This window comes from Vicia villosa, linkage group LG3 (assembly GCF_029867415.1).
Source record: "Vicia villosa cultivar HV-30 ecotype Madison, WI linkage group LG3, Vvil1.0, whole genome shotgun sequence".
NCBI lineage: Eukaryota > Viridiplantae > Streptophyta > Magnoliopsida > Fabales > Fabaceae > Vicia > Vicia villosa.
In genome coordinates this window covers 92,986,177-93,003,888 of record NC_081182.1, presented here as the reverse complement: position 1 = coordinate 93,003,888, position 17,712 = coordinate 92,986,177, and the positions used below count along the sequence as shown (strand labels likewise).

The 17,712-nt window shown below is 37.3% G+C and overlaps 1 protein-coding gene across 1 annotated transcript in view; it reads left to right on the top strand.

The window, feature by feature from the left end:
* The window catches only part of LOC131658573 (uncharacterized), a 46,177-nt gene extending 32,950 nt beyond the window's left edge, over positions 1-13,227 (top strand). Inside the window, exons 2-3 of the mRNA XM_058927853.1 lie at positions 12,818-12,932; positions 13,139-13,227. Of these exons, the coding sequence (XP_058783836.1) occupies positions 12,818-12,932; positions 13,139-13,227 (204 nt within the window). The remainder of the gene's footprint in view (positions 1-12,817; positions 12,933-13,138) is intronic.
* The last annotated feature ends 4,485 nt before the right edge of the window (positions 13,228-17,712 follow it).

The window sequence follows — 17,712 nt, the reverse complement described above, 5'->3', positions numbered from 1 at the left end:
CTGCCTCCCTATGGCATGGGACAGTCTTATGGCGAACGAACTCTCGATAACCCTTCAACCTCCAAATGAAAGGCTTCCTGCCCTCTTATGGCATGGAAAGACCCTTTCACCCTGAAAGGCTAAAAGAACGCTTTTAAACTATAAGGTAATTGCCCCTAATTGCTTTGCCTTGCTCTAAAAAACCTTTTTTCATATTCTTTCTCATAATCCTTCAAAATGGCTACGCTCATTTACAAGCTAAAGTCCATATTCTTTTTCTTTTACATTTCTGAAAACAAAACGAGCAAAGCAATTAAGAGCCCATGGAAAACCATGGATGCAAAGGGTGCCTTACACCTTCCCTTTGCATAATTACCCCCCGAACCCTATTTTTATTTAAAAGGTTTTTCCTGTTCTTTTAGCCTTTCCGATATTTGGATAAAATAAAATTCGGTGGCGACTCTTGCTATCCGCACATTTCGATAAAGTCAGTTCACCGTATTACAGAACTGGCGACTCTGCTGGGGACGCTTTCGAATAAAAGAGGGGTTACCTTAAAAGTTTAGGATTCACTTAATTGTTTTCTATTGTTTGCTTTGCTTGCTTTATTTTTTCAGGGCTGTTTTGGGAATTAACTGAAGGACGAATCCTACACTCGGATTCAAGTACATCTAAGATAGGAAGTGGCATAGTCATGGCGACCTCTTTCGTGTATGTGGAGGATTGGTCAATATGAGAGTTCACGCTTAAGTTAGGCCTCTATGGGTGTTTGCATGCTTCTCTTGTATGAGGGAGGTTCGTGCGGATGTTTGTGGGTGAGTCGGAGCTTAAGGACCTTTAGTTACCTTTAACCCATCTTGACTATTAGGAACGTAGTGGGGGGACTACTCTTGATGTATGTTGAGAGCATAGTCGCTACCCGATACTACAACTCAGATAGGTCCTTTCTCAAAGTATCATTGCATGGTATGTATGTATCATGTTCGAGGGTGCTTTAGGAGGGCTGACAATTCTGGGTAACTCGGTAGAACCCGTTGCTGATATCATCTCTATCCTTAGAAATACCTTTGGGGAAGGGTACTTCACATGATCTAAACTCCATGCAAGCCGAACCTAAGGGAATTGTGTGACTTGTGTGAATTGTGTGACTTGTGTGACTTGTTTATGTTTGCTACTAACCTTCGTTTCCTCGCAGGATTTGTTGAAAGGACTCGTTTGTCCATACTATCTCACACTATGCCTAATGAACTGCATTCGCATAACATCATGACATCATAAGCATAACATGATTTAACTAACCCTTTCAAGGATCTTAGGAATTTAGGACGCACAATTTCAGGTGCTCTTATCAAGGACCGAATTCCGATCAAGGGGCAAGAGGATTTATTTTCCTCTGGCCACGTACCTTCCAATTGAGAAACTCGATACATATCAAGGGGCAAGGGGATTTATTTTCCTCTAGCCATATACTTTCAAATTCAGAAGTATTTCGAATCAGAGGCGATGACCCACTCGATATGTTGAGCTTGATTCTTAAAGAAGGACGCTAAAAAATGAAAGCCAAGGTTCTCCGGTTGAAGCTGTGGCTGATTAAGTTTCTAACTAAATTCCTTAGAATCCATGAAAATACTGCATTTGCATTCATAACATCGCATAATAGGTATCTTACAATGAGTCTCTCATCTGTCCTCGCTGTTTATTTTAGCATCATGAATCTCGAACAATCAGTTAAGGATCTCCAAGCTCAAAATGTTGAATTCCAAGCCTTGATCCTGAATTTGTCCAAGGGGCAAGATGAGCTGAAATCCCTTCTGACTAAGAAGCAAAAGAAGACCAAGAAACCTAAAGGTGTTCTCAATCTGGGAAGAAGGTTCAAAGGCCCACTCAAAAAGGTTGAAGAAGCTGAAACTCCCAAAGAGGGTAAGAAGACTCGAGTGAAAAAGCTTAGACCGATCTTGCAACTCCGGGATGTTGAAACCTCTGAAGACAGTGATGAGGATAAGCAAGATGATGATGCTAGTATCAAAACTGATGCAAAAAGTAACCACGATTCTTCCAAACTCTCTGAAGAAGAAGAGGACTATTACCATGAGGACGAACATCCAGATGACAAATACAAGATGTTAGAAGAGCGTCTGAGAAGCGTGGAAATTCAGAAGGTACCTGGGCTGGATTTTGAAGAGCTTGGACTCGTTCCTGGGGTCGTTATTCCTCCAAAATTCAAAACTCCCGCCTTTGCTAAGTATGATGGAGTCTCCTGTCCTAAACTACACTTGAGGTCTTATGTAAGGAAGATTCAACCTCATACTGCTGATAAGAAGCTCTGGATCCACTTTTTCCAAGAGAGCTTATCTGGAACTCAACTCGAATGGTACTATCAACTGGAGAGTACCCACATCCGTACCTGGGAAGATTTGGTTGTTGCTTTTTATCAGCAATACCAATACAACACTGACCTCGCACCAACTCGCATGCAACTACAAAGCATGTCTATGTGACCCGAGGAACGTTTCAAGGAGTATGCCCAAAAATGGAGAGATCTAGCTGGAAGAGTCAAACCCTCCTTAGCTGACAGAGAATTGGTCGATATGTTTATGAGTACACTGACTGGTCCTTTCTATAGTCATTTGCTGGGAAGTTCATCATCTGGATTCATCGAACTCATACTGATTGGGGAACGTGTCGAGAGTGGCATTCGAAGTGGTAAGATTCAAGTGGCTACATCCTCAGGTACTACAAAGAAGCATTTCAATGGGAGGTCAGATTCCAATGCTGTGTATGGGCAGAAAAGGATAAACCATGATCAATCTATTGGGGCAGTTCTGAGCTCCACACCGGCGCCTCAACAAGGTCGTCAAAACAAACAAGATACACCCAGACGTCAATTCACAAAGATCAATATGTCGCTAGCTCAAACCTTACAACACCTGCAAAAGGCAAATTTGATTACCCTGAGGGATCCTCCTAAGAATCCTAATACCTCTGCTCCTAGTTACAAGCCTAATGCGAGGTGCGCGTATCATTCTAATAGTCCTGGACACGACACTGAAAATTGTTGGCCGTTGAAGAATAAGATCCAAGATATGATCGACGCTGGTGAAATTGAGTTCGACCCTCCTGCAACTCCTAATGTGATCATTGCTCCCATGCCTAATCACAACAAGATTTCTAATACTGTGGATGGCTAGAAAGATAGACTTTTAGATCATTAGATTTACTTTCAGTTGCAATTTCTTTCCTGTTTGTTTAAACATTCAAATTATGATAGACATTATCTGTTTTAATAATCATCATCAGTGCATTGCATATGTTTGTCTTGAATAAATTATTTCGCTATCTCTCATTTTTAATTATGTATTTACTTTGCATGTGTTTTGTGATATTCAACTCCTGCTAAGCCGTAAGCCTTTAAAGGGAGGATGACGAAATGATACCGCAACCTCATACAGTATGCTTTTGAGCGGACTATGCTGACGATGTACAGGCATTGTTTCAATTCCTAAACAGTGGAGATATAAGGATGTTAATCCCTCGTCAACCCCTTTGAGCCTAAGAAGTAGAAGTTTCTTTCTTGTACTAATCAAAACCCTTGATCATAACCTGGGGCAGGGTAGTTCTCAGTTAATTTGGCTGTGCATTCTATTTTAAGATAATCATTCAATACACCTTTCAACAAAGGTTTCAATCACAAGCGTTCATCCGCACACATCAAAGAAGTGTTGGAGATGTCAATCAAAAGCCAATGATGGTTCATCAATCATCAAGCAAGGCAGTCAATATCTTTCAAAAACAAAAATGATGAAAAAACATATATACAAAGAAAAGCCTGCTAAGTCAAAAATCAAAAAGAAGACTTAGGCAAAAATCAAGGCATCCCGCTGACTGTAAGCTCAAGATAGACAGTTCAGGCAAAAGTTAGGGATATCAAAAAGTTGAAAAAAGAGAAGTCAATAAATTCCTGAACAACACAATGTTGTGACTATCAAAAGGAAGAAGTGACTGCCATCTCAAAAGTTCTCTTTGCTTGTGAACCACCATCATTATCAAAGGTGCAAATCCAAAAGTATCTTGGAACGTGAATGCATAATTTGAATTAACTGATCTTAGGACTGAAGATCATCACGAAGAGGGGTGGGTACAATCAAGTTTTGAGCCTTTATCTTTTGTTTCTTAAACCGTGAACCGAGCCACGTTACAACCCTTAAAAGTCCTAATTGAAGCCTGGTTAGTTTGAAAGCATACTGTCACAACAAAGGTACCCCGACTCCTTAAGGTTTACCACAAATGCTGAGTTGATATCATGTTCTTTACAAACATCACGTTTTATAAATATCACGCTTTTACATCTCTTGTTTTAATGTTTTTCAAAAACTCAAGACAAACGTATGCATTGCATCTCATGAATTCGTTATTAAACAAATTCTGCTACATAATATCAAATGTTAGCAACAGAAAGAATTTGCACAGGGTACAACTAATGACTGAAAGTTATCCCGACAGACAATATTACTTCAAGAAACAATGTCTCCTACGTATACAAGGGGCATGACACGTTTTTCCCAATCAATCTGGGGCAATCAAGTCAAGATTCCAAGAATCTCTTAAAAGGCCAAACAGTCAGTGGCATCATCTTAAGTGTACGATTACTAGGGGCATGTCACTTATTATATACACTTCATAAAGTCCTCGCGAGGTGAGTCTCTTCAAGTTCCTACTAGCTGGGGGCAAAGTACACAAGGCATGTTCAACGCTTCGATCAACATTTATTGGTGTTTTCTAATCAATACGAATCCAGGAATGGTAGTTACCATAATACTGGGGGCAATGTTCAGGGAATCCATGCCTTCCTGACTTCACAAGATCATATCCCCACAGAGCAATCCCCAAGAAAATGTCTTCAAATGCTCTCGTCCCGACAAAGACATAGCTCCTCAACAGAGTTCACATCTTTGACATCGTCTGTTCCCCGACCTGCTTCTCTGCGCCAAACATGGTTTGTTAATATCTCTAATCCCCAGTCAGGGTATATCAAGTTACTGATCATCCCCAAGCAGAAATCATAAATCCTCAGCTGCGTATCTTCAGAACAAAATCAGGCATCAGAGTCGCAACGACCTAGAGATTTACTTTCTCAATCAAGATACTTAAAAATAGCATAACTCATGTTCATACATCATGTATCATAGTTAATTTATAACATACATACGTCTCATGACATATGCAAAACACTCTCATTCATTTCAAAAAATTTACAATGCATGCATCACGACATTGCATAAAACTAATGTTTCTTTTGCAGTCTACTTATACATCTTCTAGATATAGTGCAGATATAATCAATTCAACGATTTAATTCTGACACTCATTCAAGACAAAGATTTAATTCTGATACTTAATTTTGGATTTCTTCCAAAGATAGCTCAGAAATAATCAAGATAGAGATTTACTTCTGACTCTTAATTTTTGATTTCCTCCAAAGATAGTTCAGAAATAATCAAGACGAAGATTTAATTCTGATACTTAATTTTGGATTTCTTCCAAAGATAGCTCAGAAATAATCAAGACGAAGATTTAATTCTGATACTTAATTTTGGGTTTCCTCCAGAGATAGTTCAGAAATAATCAAGACGAAGATTTAATTCTGATACTTAATTTTGGATTTCTTCCAGAGATAGTTCAGAGAAAATCAAGACGAAAATTTAATTCTGATACTTAATTTTGGGTTTCCTCCAGAGATAGCTCAGAAATAATCAAGACGAAGATTTAATTCTGATACTTAATTTTGGATTTCCTCCAAAGATAGTTCAAAAATAATCAAAATGAAGATTTAATTCTGATACTTAGTTTCGGGTATTCTCCAGAGATAGTTCAGAGAAAATCAAGACGAAAATTTAATTCTGATACTTAGTTCTGGGTATTCTCTAGAGATAGTTCAGAAATAATCACCCTTCCCAAGTCTAATCCAGTTACTACAAACGGTGCTGACACGATCAATCTCCAACAAACATTTCTCAACATACTAAGCTTAGATCCAACCTAACGCACGGTTTTCCAGACATCTACAGATGCAAATTGGATACAGTCTAACACACGACTCATCCTTCGAGCCTAACGTACGGTTTTCCAGACATCATCTGCTGATGTAGACTAAATTCAGACTAACGCATGACTCAATCTATTCTCCAGAAATGATCTAATGTACGACGTATTCTGGTTCTCAATTCTATCAAAGCTGGATGGCATCTTTAAGCCCATCTCCATCATACACCTGGATGGCATCTTCAAACCTATCTCCGACAAAGGTCCCTACTTCAGCAAGGGCAAATTTCTGGGTATTCTAGTGTTCAATCCTCTTCTACCTTCATATTCTGACTGGCGCACAAACCACTCTACATCTTCAGATATAAGAAAATTGAACAGGGGCAGCTGTCATACCCCAAAATTTGCCCATGCTATTTCTCTTAGACAAATTCAAATCAATACATTACAGGTCCTTCAAGAAGATCGCAAAAAGCTGTTTTTTGTCAGGAGCTATATCATCAAGATAAAATTATCAAATGCAAAATAGCTTCCAAAGAGCCTTGTAGAGGACTCCTTGAGCTTTCCAGAAAGTCCTATAACGCCTCCATATGATAATTTTTGAAAGAGTTGTGGCCTGCGCAAGTTGGTGAAAAATTAGTGAAAATGCACAAAACTCTAATTGGCCAAATAAGTATTTTTGAGTAATGGGCTTGCCAAATCCTATTTCATACGACTAAAGGAGGCCCAAGAGCTTACTAAAACCTATTTTCATATTAATATTCTATTTATTTAATTTTTTTAAAAATCAAATAATGTGAATAAAGTTATAAAAAATAGGATATATTTGAAAAGCAATCTCCACCATCAATTCCAACTCCAATCCAATGGTCCATAATGATTCAAAAAATGTGCAAAGGGAGGATCGGCCAATTTTGGTAAAATTTGGTTCAAATTTTTATCAAATCTTCTCAATATTCCATGGCATCCAATGTTGCAAAATCAAAAGATATGGACCAATTTTGTTAACCTAAATCAAGGTCCTATAAGTACTAAGGGAATACAAGACATTAAAAAAAAAGGTTGATGAGGATTGCAGTCAAGAGGAACAGGGACGAAGCTCAAAAATCCAAGGAGAAAACCAAATTCGGATTCAAGATTTCAGGGAGATTTAGGCCAAACAAAGGATACAAATCGATTGCTAGGAATTGTCTGAAGCCATTACAACCGTAATCCTCAACCAACGCATTCAGAATCAGCCCCAATTTGCCGAGGTTTGCCTCAATTTTTTCCAAATTCGGTTGCCTCAAATATACATACCATAGACATGTTTAATTCGTAGAATACTGTTTTGTATGTGTAGCAACCTGCCTAAAAATTAACTTAGAGAGTCGCCACCTATTCTACCAAGGCGAATAGGAAACCTTACGTAGTTGAGAGATCGGGGTAAGATACTATATTCAGGTCGAGGGAAGGTGTTAGGCACCCTCAACCCTTTCCTAAAGGCTAACATTGTAAAGATAAGGTTTATGACATTATGAGGTTTATAGCTAATGAATTGAAAAGGGCAAAATTGAGATTTTAGGGAGGGGGACTCGCCTTGTTACCAAGTGCCTACGTACCTCCTTATGGAGGATCAGAGTCAACGTAGTTCGGGCACAGGATTGTACGCCTTAGAATTGAATTGATTGTATTTGAATTTGATTTGAAATGCGAAGTTCGAAGGTATTTTGAATTACCTTATCGTAGTTTGAACATCGCAGAATTGAAGAGATGAAAATCTGTGGCATCGTGGTTTAGTGTTTTAAGATTCGGGCGTACAACCCTGATTTGATATGGCACTATTAGCCGCAATGATCAATAGATTCGATCACCATAGTTAACAGATTAGTAAAGGATTGCTGGCAATTCTAATCGATTGATTCGATTATCACTTTTAGCAAATTGAAGTGTTTTAATTATTAATTTATTAATTTATCGTTACCCCTCATAATCGATAGATTCGATTACAAATAATAACGAATTGATAAGGGAAAATATGCTAATCATCGTAACCAATAAGATGGTTAAAACCATTTAATTATTATTTTAATTATTTGATTTGATTAAATAATTAATCGATTATTAACCATTGCGACCAATAGATTTAGTCGGAACGAATAATAAATTAAATCCTAATATCTTTGGCCACGTGGCCAATGGGATTGGGCGAACCCTAATTTGTAGGTAACTTTTATAGGGTTTGTTGTGATTAAAATTAATTAAATTAATTAATCGGGCAAATAGAAATAATCGGGAATTTAGACCTAAAGCCTAATCATAGTCCTAATCCTAATTTAATATTGTGATCCTAATTAAAACAAGTTAATTTTATCTAACAAATAAAATAAAAATAAAAAACAATAAACAACAAATAAAACAAAAGAAACCTGGACTATGATTGTGTGTGGTGAGTTATTGAAGGTATACCATGGAGCTGCATTCTGATCCCTCGGATGTGGTTTTGCAATTGATCTGGTGGCGTAGATCTGAAGGAGCATTGTAGAGCGCGTGGGGGAGCGACGCTGGATCTGAAAGCCAAATCCGTTTAAAAAATAATATGTTTCACATGGGGATCGAACCCATGCTCTTCCGCTCGTTACCAACCAAAACGCAGCTACCACCGCGCCACCTTTCATTTGTTGATTATTATGTGACCAATAAAGATAATATAGAGTACTCAAAAATCCCCAAAGGCAAACGCGCGCGCAAGCCCAGACTTTCGAATTGGTCCAATCACGCAGCGACACATCTTCATCTTCCTTGCGCAACCGTAGCATTAGATCTGGGCTATAGCGACGGACATTCCTCCATAGCCATAGGTTTTGTAACTTCGAAAATCGACCACACACAACATAAATAAAAAAACAAAGCCATGGTTGAACTCGTCTCGTCCTCAGGAAGTCAAAAATGTCTGAAATTTCATGTGATTTTTCCGTGAGTTCGAGGAGCATGATTCTTAATGCTTTGTTCGTAGATGATGATCGAGATCCCTTCAGAAAGACTCCAGGAACATGTTAGGATCCACGAATCTTCTTAAACCGGCCTCTAATTCCAAAACGGCATTGCTCCCTTTCTTTGATTTTTTGCGCTAGAACCTCATTTTTAGGGCTGCCAAAAAAAAACCCCTCTGGTATTCTCAGTCACTTGTATATATATGTTAGATGCAATTAGGTTAACAAATAATGATTCAATCTTTCTAATTGAGAATATTTAGATTCGATATAACCTTGATTTCTTCAACTTTCCAAAAATTGATTTTTTGGATCCAATCCTTCTATCAATCATGGTCTGCCCAATTCTCATCCCATATTTGGTATTTTGATCACTTGATATGGCCACAAAATAACTTTAATGATTTAATTCAATTGCTTCCTATTTTATTTGATTTATTAATTATTTAAATGAATGGAAATTCACAAAAATAAAAATAAATGTTATATAACTAAAATAATTGGACCATGGATCTCTATTTAGGTATTGGGCCTGTTTATAATCAAAGAACCTTGGCCCATTGGTTTAAAAGATCAAGTTTCTTCACTCTTGTACTTCAAGCATTTCCTTAATTTTGCCCAACTTGCAACTATCATAACTTCATCAATTTTTATGATATGGAAGTGTTCTTTATCTTTTTAGAAAGCCCAGAGTGTCCTCTAAGTGACCATTTTTGTTTCACCTCGATTGAAGCTTCCATGCTCAAGTTATGAGCTTTGACTCAAAAGGTGCTCTTATTGACTTTTAAAAGGGACCTGTATTGTTTTCGTCCATATCTCCCAAATGGTGCATTTTTTATTCCGGGCCCAACATCAAAGTTGTAGAGGACGAAATTTCCTTGAGAACAAACTCTGGTTGGACAATTTATGACAAACCATGTGAGAGTTATGACCAGTCAAAGTTGAGTTGACTTTTTAATTAGAAAACCCTGATCTGAACCCTTGAATAGGAGAGAGTGACTTGAGTTTAACCATTGAGCTTTGAACCCTTGAAGATGAAATAAGGCGGGAAAATTTTGGGGTATGACAGTATGATGTGTTTGTTGTTTCTGAATCCTTGAATTGAAGTTTGAATACCACAGTAAGGAGATGCCATTTTTGGGGTTTATAAGCTTCGAAAAGGGGTTTTACGGTTAGAAGCAATTCCGGGTTAAATTAACGATCCCAATGGATTTTATGGTGCCATATTTATACAATCTGGTTCGTTTTCTTGTATTTTTTGACGATAATTGGCAGGATCGGTTGAGACGACGCTACGGCCACGCTTGGAACTGTGGGTGAAGCTCTGTAAATTTTTCCAGAAAAACTAAAGGACAGGGACGAAGGGGGCGCGTATTGTTTTCAAAATTTTAAATGTTTCTTTGTACAATATATTATTATTACGTGGAGATCCGTTTACAGGAGACAAAGGGTGACCCAGCGGCAAAACAGAAGCGCTTAAGGCTTATATGCATAAGGGAGGGGGTTGGATCCCCACTCCGAACCATTTATTTTTGCTTTTGTTTCAGATTACTCTTGGCTCTAGATCCGACGCAGCATGCCCATTTGTGCCTACGGTATACACTACTTTGTTACCCTCAGATCGAGCCAACGCTGGGATCCACGTCTTCAAGCCTGCATGCCTACCATGTTCCTTCAAGAGGGTGCAACACCAGAATATTCAGCTAAGTTTCCTTCTAAATTTCTTTTTTTTCTTTTATTTTAATTACATAGTCTAGTTTTTATTTTTGTTTTGATTATTAATTTTAAAACCCTTTCTAAACAAATTTCTCTTTACATAAAACATAATTTCTTTTCCTAAAAACATAATAAATAATAAAAATATATGTATTTGTTTTAATTGTATTTTAATTGTTTTTTTAGTTAACTTAAGTTGTTTAGTTGATTATTAATTTTATCCACTAATTAAAATACACGCTAAAGGTTAGATATTTAATCGAAACTTTATTTTCGCCGATTTAATTAATTAGGTTGAAAAACCAATAATTAATTAAATCGATTTTATATTCTATTAACCATGGTTAACTTGTGCCCTAATCAGGGTTTACGGGAATCAACCCTACACTAAAAAATATTTTATGTTGTGTATTCTTTTCAGGGTTACTTCTCAAATGCCTTCCGACTACGCGCCTGGTCAAGATCCAAAGCTAAGTATTTAATTGTTTTAAAGTCTATTTTGTGTCCTTCTAATTAAGGTTTGCCTTTAAATAAATCTTGCCTACATTCACTTTTTCTGCCTTTTCTTTGCCATTTTTCAGGGTTAACCCCGAGGCTTCCTCCGACCGCCAACCATATCAGATCAAATTAAAGCTAAGTGCTATTTTCTGTTTTAAACATTTATTTATTTAATGTTATTTTTATTCATTAAATTAGGGTTAACCCTAATTGACCATGAACTGATGATACACTCACTCTATTTTTGCTTGCCATTTTTCCACCTTTTCAGGGTTTGCCAATTGCCAAAGCCTCTAGTATCGGTAACCCTAAATCTTGATCTTAATTATTACTTATGCCAAACCCGCTAGTTTCTTATTCCCCTCCCCTATTATTATGTATCTGTTACTGGCTTGTATTGGTTGGCCTTTTAAAGGCACTTAAACTGTATAATATTAATTGTTGTGGTTAGTAATGTAGGGAGTGCAAGCTTGAACTGGATTAGAATAACTAATTATAATATAAATAACTAAATTTAATCACGTGATTGGTGCACACACGCACACTTTTGGGTTAACCTCTCTGTTGCCTTGTTGCCTGTTGCCTTGTGTGTTTTTGCAGAATAGCCATGTCCCTCGAATACGAGGATACCTCAGCCATGTTGCCTCGGTTAAGATCATGGGTCCCTAATGATGCTGCCTTCGATACACTAAACATGATTTCGACCCTCGGAAGTTGCCTACGAAAAGGCTGAGGTATCTTCTGGCTGCCTACGAAAAGGCTATTTTGGTTCTTCCCTTAGACTACCTGCCTCCCTTTGGCATGGGACAGTCTTATGGCGAACGAACTCTCGATGACCCTTCAACCTCCAAATGAAAGGCTTCCTGCCCTCTTATGGCATGGAAAGACCTTTTCACCCTGAAAGGCTAAAAGAACGCTTTTAAACTATAAGGTAATTGCCCCTAATTGCTTTGCCTTGCTCTAAAAAACCTTTTTTCATATTCTTTCTCATAATCCTTCAAAATGGATACGCTCATTTACGAGCTAAAGTCCATATTCTTTTTCTTCTACATTTCTGAAAACAAAACGAGCAAAGCAATTAAGAGCCCATGGAAAACCATTGATGCAAAGGGTGCCTTACACCTTCCCTTTGCATAATTACCCCCTGAACCCTGTTTTTATTTAAAAGGTTTTTCCTGTTCTTTTAGCCTTTCCGATATTTGGATAAAATAAAAGTCGGTGGCGACTCTTGCTATCCGCACATTTCGATAAAGTCAGTTCACCGTATTACAGTTAGGATTTTTAAAAATTTGGTAGTTTAAATTTCATATTTTTTTTAATTTATTGTAAGTACAGAAGGATCACATGACACAATGGTTTCTAGGTAATGTGACAGAATTGTATCTGTTGTAATGAGGGCTAATCAGATGGGAGATGACATCCAGGACTCGGATATCAAGGCTGGAAGAGTAGTCGCGGCTGATTCTCATAGGAGGCAAATGATACTCAAGACATTTCGTGCACTCTCCATTATATAACGAAGAGGATCTACACCTACTGCTGGATGAACTAGAGATTCTGTTGATGAGAAAGCTACATAAGATGTCTAAGAAGTAGTTGAGGTTGATATACAGATGGTGACCGAGATAGAAGTGCCCCATCATTTTGAGAAGGATGTTGCTCTGCAGATGGCTACTAAGGCGAGTGCTACGAGTGATATGGAGGTTACTTCTTCGGTTGGGACAAATGGTATTGTTCCGTATACGACATAATCGTTTGTACACACGGGTGGAGGGTTTCTAGGAGGCCTAATGATTGTTACGTGCTAAATGAATATGCCGATCATGTGGAATTCAAACGATGGTAGGGAGAAGTATGTGTATGTTATGCTGAACTTGACTATTTATTATTGATACGTTGAAAATAATTGATGCTTTTTACTTGGGTTGTTATAGGACTGGTTGCCGTTGAAGGTGCCTACCCATGGGAGGAAGCTGAAGAAGTTCATAGGATAACACATGAAGATAAACATAACTTTAGATAGACGATTAAATAATTTAACAAAACAATAATAAATAAGAAAACCTAAACACTACCAAATGATTCTAGATGTTTCAACATCTTGATTATGTTGTCGATAGATATAGAAATTGTCGCCTCAAACTCAATTGGTCCCTTAGTTAGCCTACGATGATATGTTGTCCACATAACATTTAAATCTTCTTCACTCTTCAACTCAATATGATCGTATTTCATCCTTTCATTATTATTTTATCTTTCCTCTCTATAACAATCTCGGAGAGATTGTCATCTAACTCCACTTCCAATCTCTCATCCCAAAATTGATAGCCTCCACATTCTCCTCTACCTCCAAATCAATCTTGTCGGACGCGTTCTTGTTCCACCACATTAATCTTCCTTTTAGAATTCTAAGTTTTTCTTTCAAAATAAAATCCCCTCTTCCCTCCACACTAATCTCTTTCCACTCCTTCTCCACAAAAGGCATAAAAGAATTGAGCAAAAACCATTCATTGTTGAATTTGAAAGGTTTAGGGCCCCAATCTTCATTATCCAAAACATGCCAAACGGGACAATGATCCGTTATGTCTCTATCCCCAATTTTTTGAACAATCACCCGCCATCTACCTACAATTGTATCCGATATTAGAAACCAATCTATACGACTCATTGACATACCATCACCACTATACCAAGAAAACTTCTTTCCTTTATAAGGAACACCCACCAACTCACTTTTCTCCACAAAATCCGCAAAAAGATTAATACCCACAATATTATCTTGCAGCGATCTCCCTATGGGCTTCCTTCAACTCCAACAACTTCCTCCACAACTCCTTCTTTTTATTCAAAATACATGACGAATAGATATTGACAATATAATAAAGATGGTTCTTCCATGAAACTTTAATCCCCAAAAACCTATTTCCTTTGAAGCTATGTAAAACCTCCAAGTCACCTTCTTTCCATATAGTAATTAAACCTCCTGGTAAACTGGTGGAATTAGAAAACGAGTAACCAATAGGCGTGTTACTCCCTAAACTTTTAGCACAAAAATCTTGAATATTTGGTATTTTGAACTTCATCAATCATGGTCTGCCCAATTCTCATCCCATATTTGGTATTTTGATCACTTGATATGGCCACAAAATAACTTTAATGATTTAATTCAATTGCTTCCTATTTTATTTGATTTATTAATTATTTAAATGAATGGAAATTCACAAAAATAAAAATAAATGTTATATAACTAAAATAATTGGACCATGGATCTCTATTTAGGTATTGGGCCTGTTTATAATCAAAGAACCTTGGCCCATTGGTTTAAAAGATCAAGTTTCTTCACTCTTGTACTTCAAGCATTTCCTTAATTTTGCCCAACTTGCAACTATCATAACTTCATCAATTTTTATGATATGGAAGTGTTCTTTATCTTTTTAGAAAGCCCAGAGTGTCCTCTAAGTGACCATTTTTGTTTCACCTCGATTGAAGCTTCCATGCTCAAGTTATGAGCTTTGACTCAAAAGGTGCTCTTATTGACTTTTAAAAGGGACCTGTATTGTTTTCGTCCATATCTCCCAAATGGTGCATTTTTTATTCCGGGCCCAACATCAAAGTTGTAGAGGACGAAATTTCCTTGAGAACAAACTCTGGTTGGACAATTTATGACAAACCATGTGAGAGTTATGACCAGTCAAAGTTGAGTTGACTTTTTAATTAGAAAACCCTGATCTGAACCCTTGAATAGGAGAGAGTGACTTGAGTTTAACCATTGAGCTTTGAACCCTTGAAGATGAAATAAGGCGGGAAAATTTTGGGGTATGACAGTATGATGTGTTTGTTGTTTCTGAATCCTTGAATTGAAGTTTGAATACCACAGTAAGGAGATGCCATTTTTGGGGTTTATAAGCTTCGAAAAGGGGTTTTACGGTTAGAAGCAATTCCGGGTTAAATTAACGATCCCAATGGATTTTATGGTGCCATATTTATACAATCTGGTTCGTTTTCTTGTATTTTTTGACGATAATTGGCAGGATCGGTTGAGACGACGCTACGGCCACGCTTGGAACTGTGGGTGAAGCTCTGTAAATTTTTCCAGAAAAACTAAAGGACAGGGACGAAGGGGGCGCGTATTGTTTTCAAAATTTTAAATGTTTCTTTGTACAATATATTATTATTACGTGGAGATCCGTTTACAGGAGACAAAGGGTGACCCAGCGGCAAAACAGAAGCGCTTAAGGCTTATATGCATAAGGGAGGGGGTTGGATCCCCACTCCGAACCATTTATTTTTGCTTTTGTTTCAGATTACTCTTGGCTCTAGATCCGACGCAGCATGCCCATTTGTGCCTACGGTATACACTACTTTGTTACCCTCAGATCGAGCCAACGCTGGGATCCACGTCTTCAAGCCTGCATGCCTACCATGTTCCTTCAAGAGGGTGCAACACCAGAATATTCAGCTAAGTTTCCTTCTAAATTTCTTTTTTTTCTTTTATTTTAATTACATAGTCTAGTTTTTATTTTTGTTTTGATTATTAATTTTAAAACCCTTTCTAAACAAATTTCTCTTTACATAAAACATAATTTCTTTTCCTAAAAACATAATAAATAATAAAAATATATGTATTTGTTTTAATTGTATTTTAATTGTTTTTTTAGTTAACTTAAGTTGTTTAGTTGATTATTAATTTTATCCACTAATTAAAATACACGCTAAAGGTTAGATATTTAATCGAAACTTTATTTTCGCCGATTTAATTAATTAGGTTGAAAAACCAATAATTAATTAAATCGATTTTATATTCTATTAACCATGGTTAACTTGTGCCCTAATCAGGGTTTACGGGAATCAACCCTACACTAAAAAATATTTTATGTTGTGTATTCTTTTCAGGGTTACTTCTCAAATGCCTTCCGACTACGCGCCTGGTCAAGATCCAAAGCTAAGTATTTAATTGTTTTAAAGTCTATTTTGTGTCCTTCTAATTAAGGTTTGCCTTTAAATAAATCTTGCCTACATTCACTTTTTCTGCCTTTTCTTTGCCATTTTTCAGGGTTAACCCCGAGGCTTCCTCCGACCGCCAACCATATCAGATCAAATTAAAGCTAAGTGCTATTTTCTGTTTTAAACATTTATTTATTTAATGTTATTTTTATTCATTAAATTAGGGTTAACCCTAATTGACCATGAACTGATGATACACTCACTCTATTTTTGCTTGCCATTTTTCCACCTTTTCAGGGTTTGCCAATTGCCAAAGCCTCTAGTATCGGTAACCCTAAATCTTGATCTTAATTATTACTTATGCCAAACCCGCTAGTTTCTTATTCCCCTCCCCTATTATTATGTATCTGTTACTGGCTTGTATTGGTTGGCCTTTTAAAGGCACTTAAACTGTATAATATTAATTGTTGTGGTTAGTAATGTAGGGAGTGCAAGCTTGAACTGGATTAGAATAACTAATTATAATATAAATAACTAAATTTAATCACGTGATTGGTGCACACACGCACACTTTTGGGTTAACCTCTCTGTTGCCTTGTTGCCTGTTGCCTTGTGTGTTTTTGCAGAATAGCCATGTCCCTCGAATACGAGGATACCTCAGCCATGTTGCCTCGGTTAAGATCATGGGTCCCTAATGATGCTGCCTTCGATACACTAAACATGATTTCGACCCTCGGAAGTTGCCTACGAAAAGGCTGAGGTATCTTCTGGCTGCCTACGAAAAGGCTATTTTGGTTCTTCCCTTAGACTACCTGCCTCCCTTTGGCATGGGACAGTCTTATGGCGAACGAACTCTCGATGACCCTTCAACCTCCAAATGAAAGGCTTCCTGCCCTCTTATGGCATGGAAAGACCTTTTCACCCTGAAAGGCTAAAAGAACGCTTTTAAACTATAAGGTAATTGCCCCTAATTGCTTTGCCTTGCTCTAAAAAACCTTTTTTCATATTCTTTCTCATAATCCTTCAAAATGGATACGCTCATTTACGAGCTAAAGTCCATATTCTTTTTCTTCTACATTTCTGAAAACAAAACGAGCAAAGCAATTAAGAGCCCATGGAAAACCATTGATGCAAAGGGTGCCTTACACCTTCCCTTTGCATAATTACCCCCTGAACCCTGTTTTTATTTAAAAGGTTTTTCCTGTTCTTTTAGCCTTTCCGATATTTGGATAAAATAAAAGTCGGTGGCGACTCTTGCTATCCGCACATTTCGATAAAGTCAGTTCACCGTATTACAGTTAGGATTTTTAAAAATTTGGTAGTTTAAATTTCATATTTTTTTTAATTTATTGTAAGTACAGAAGGATCACATGACACAATGGTTTCTAGGTAATGTGACAGAATTGTATCTGTTGTAATGAGGGCTAATCAGATGGGAGATGACATCCAGGACTCGGATATCAAGGCTGGAAGAGTAGTCGCGGCTGATTCTCATAGGAGGCAAATGATACTCAAGACATTTCGTGCACTCTCCATTATATAACGAAGAGGATCTACACCTACT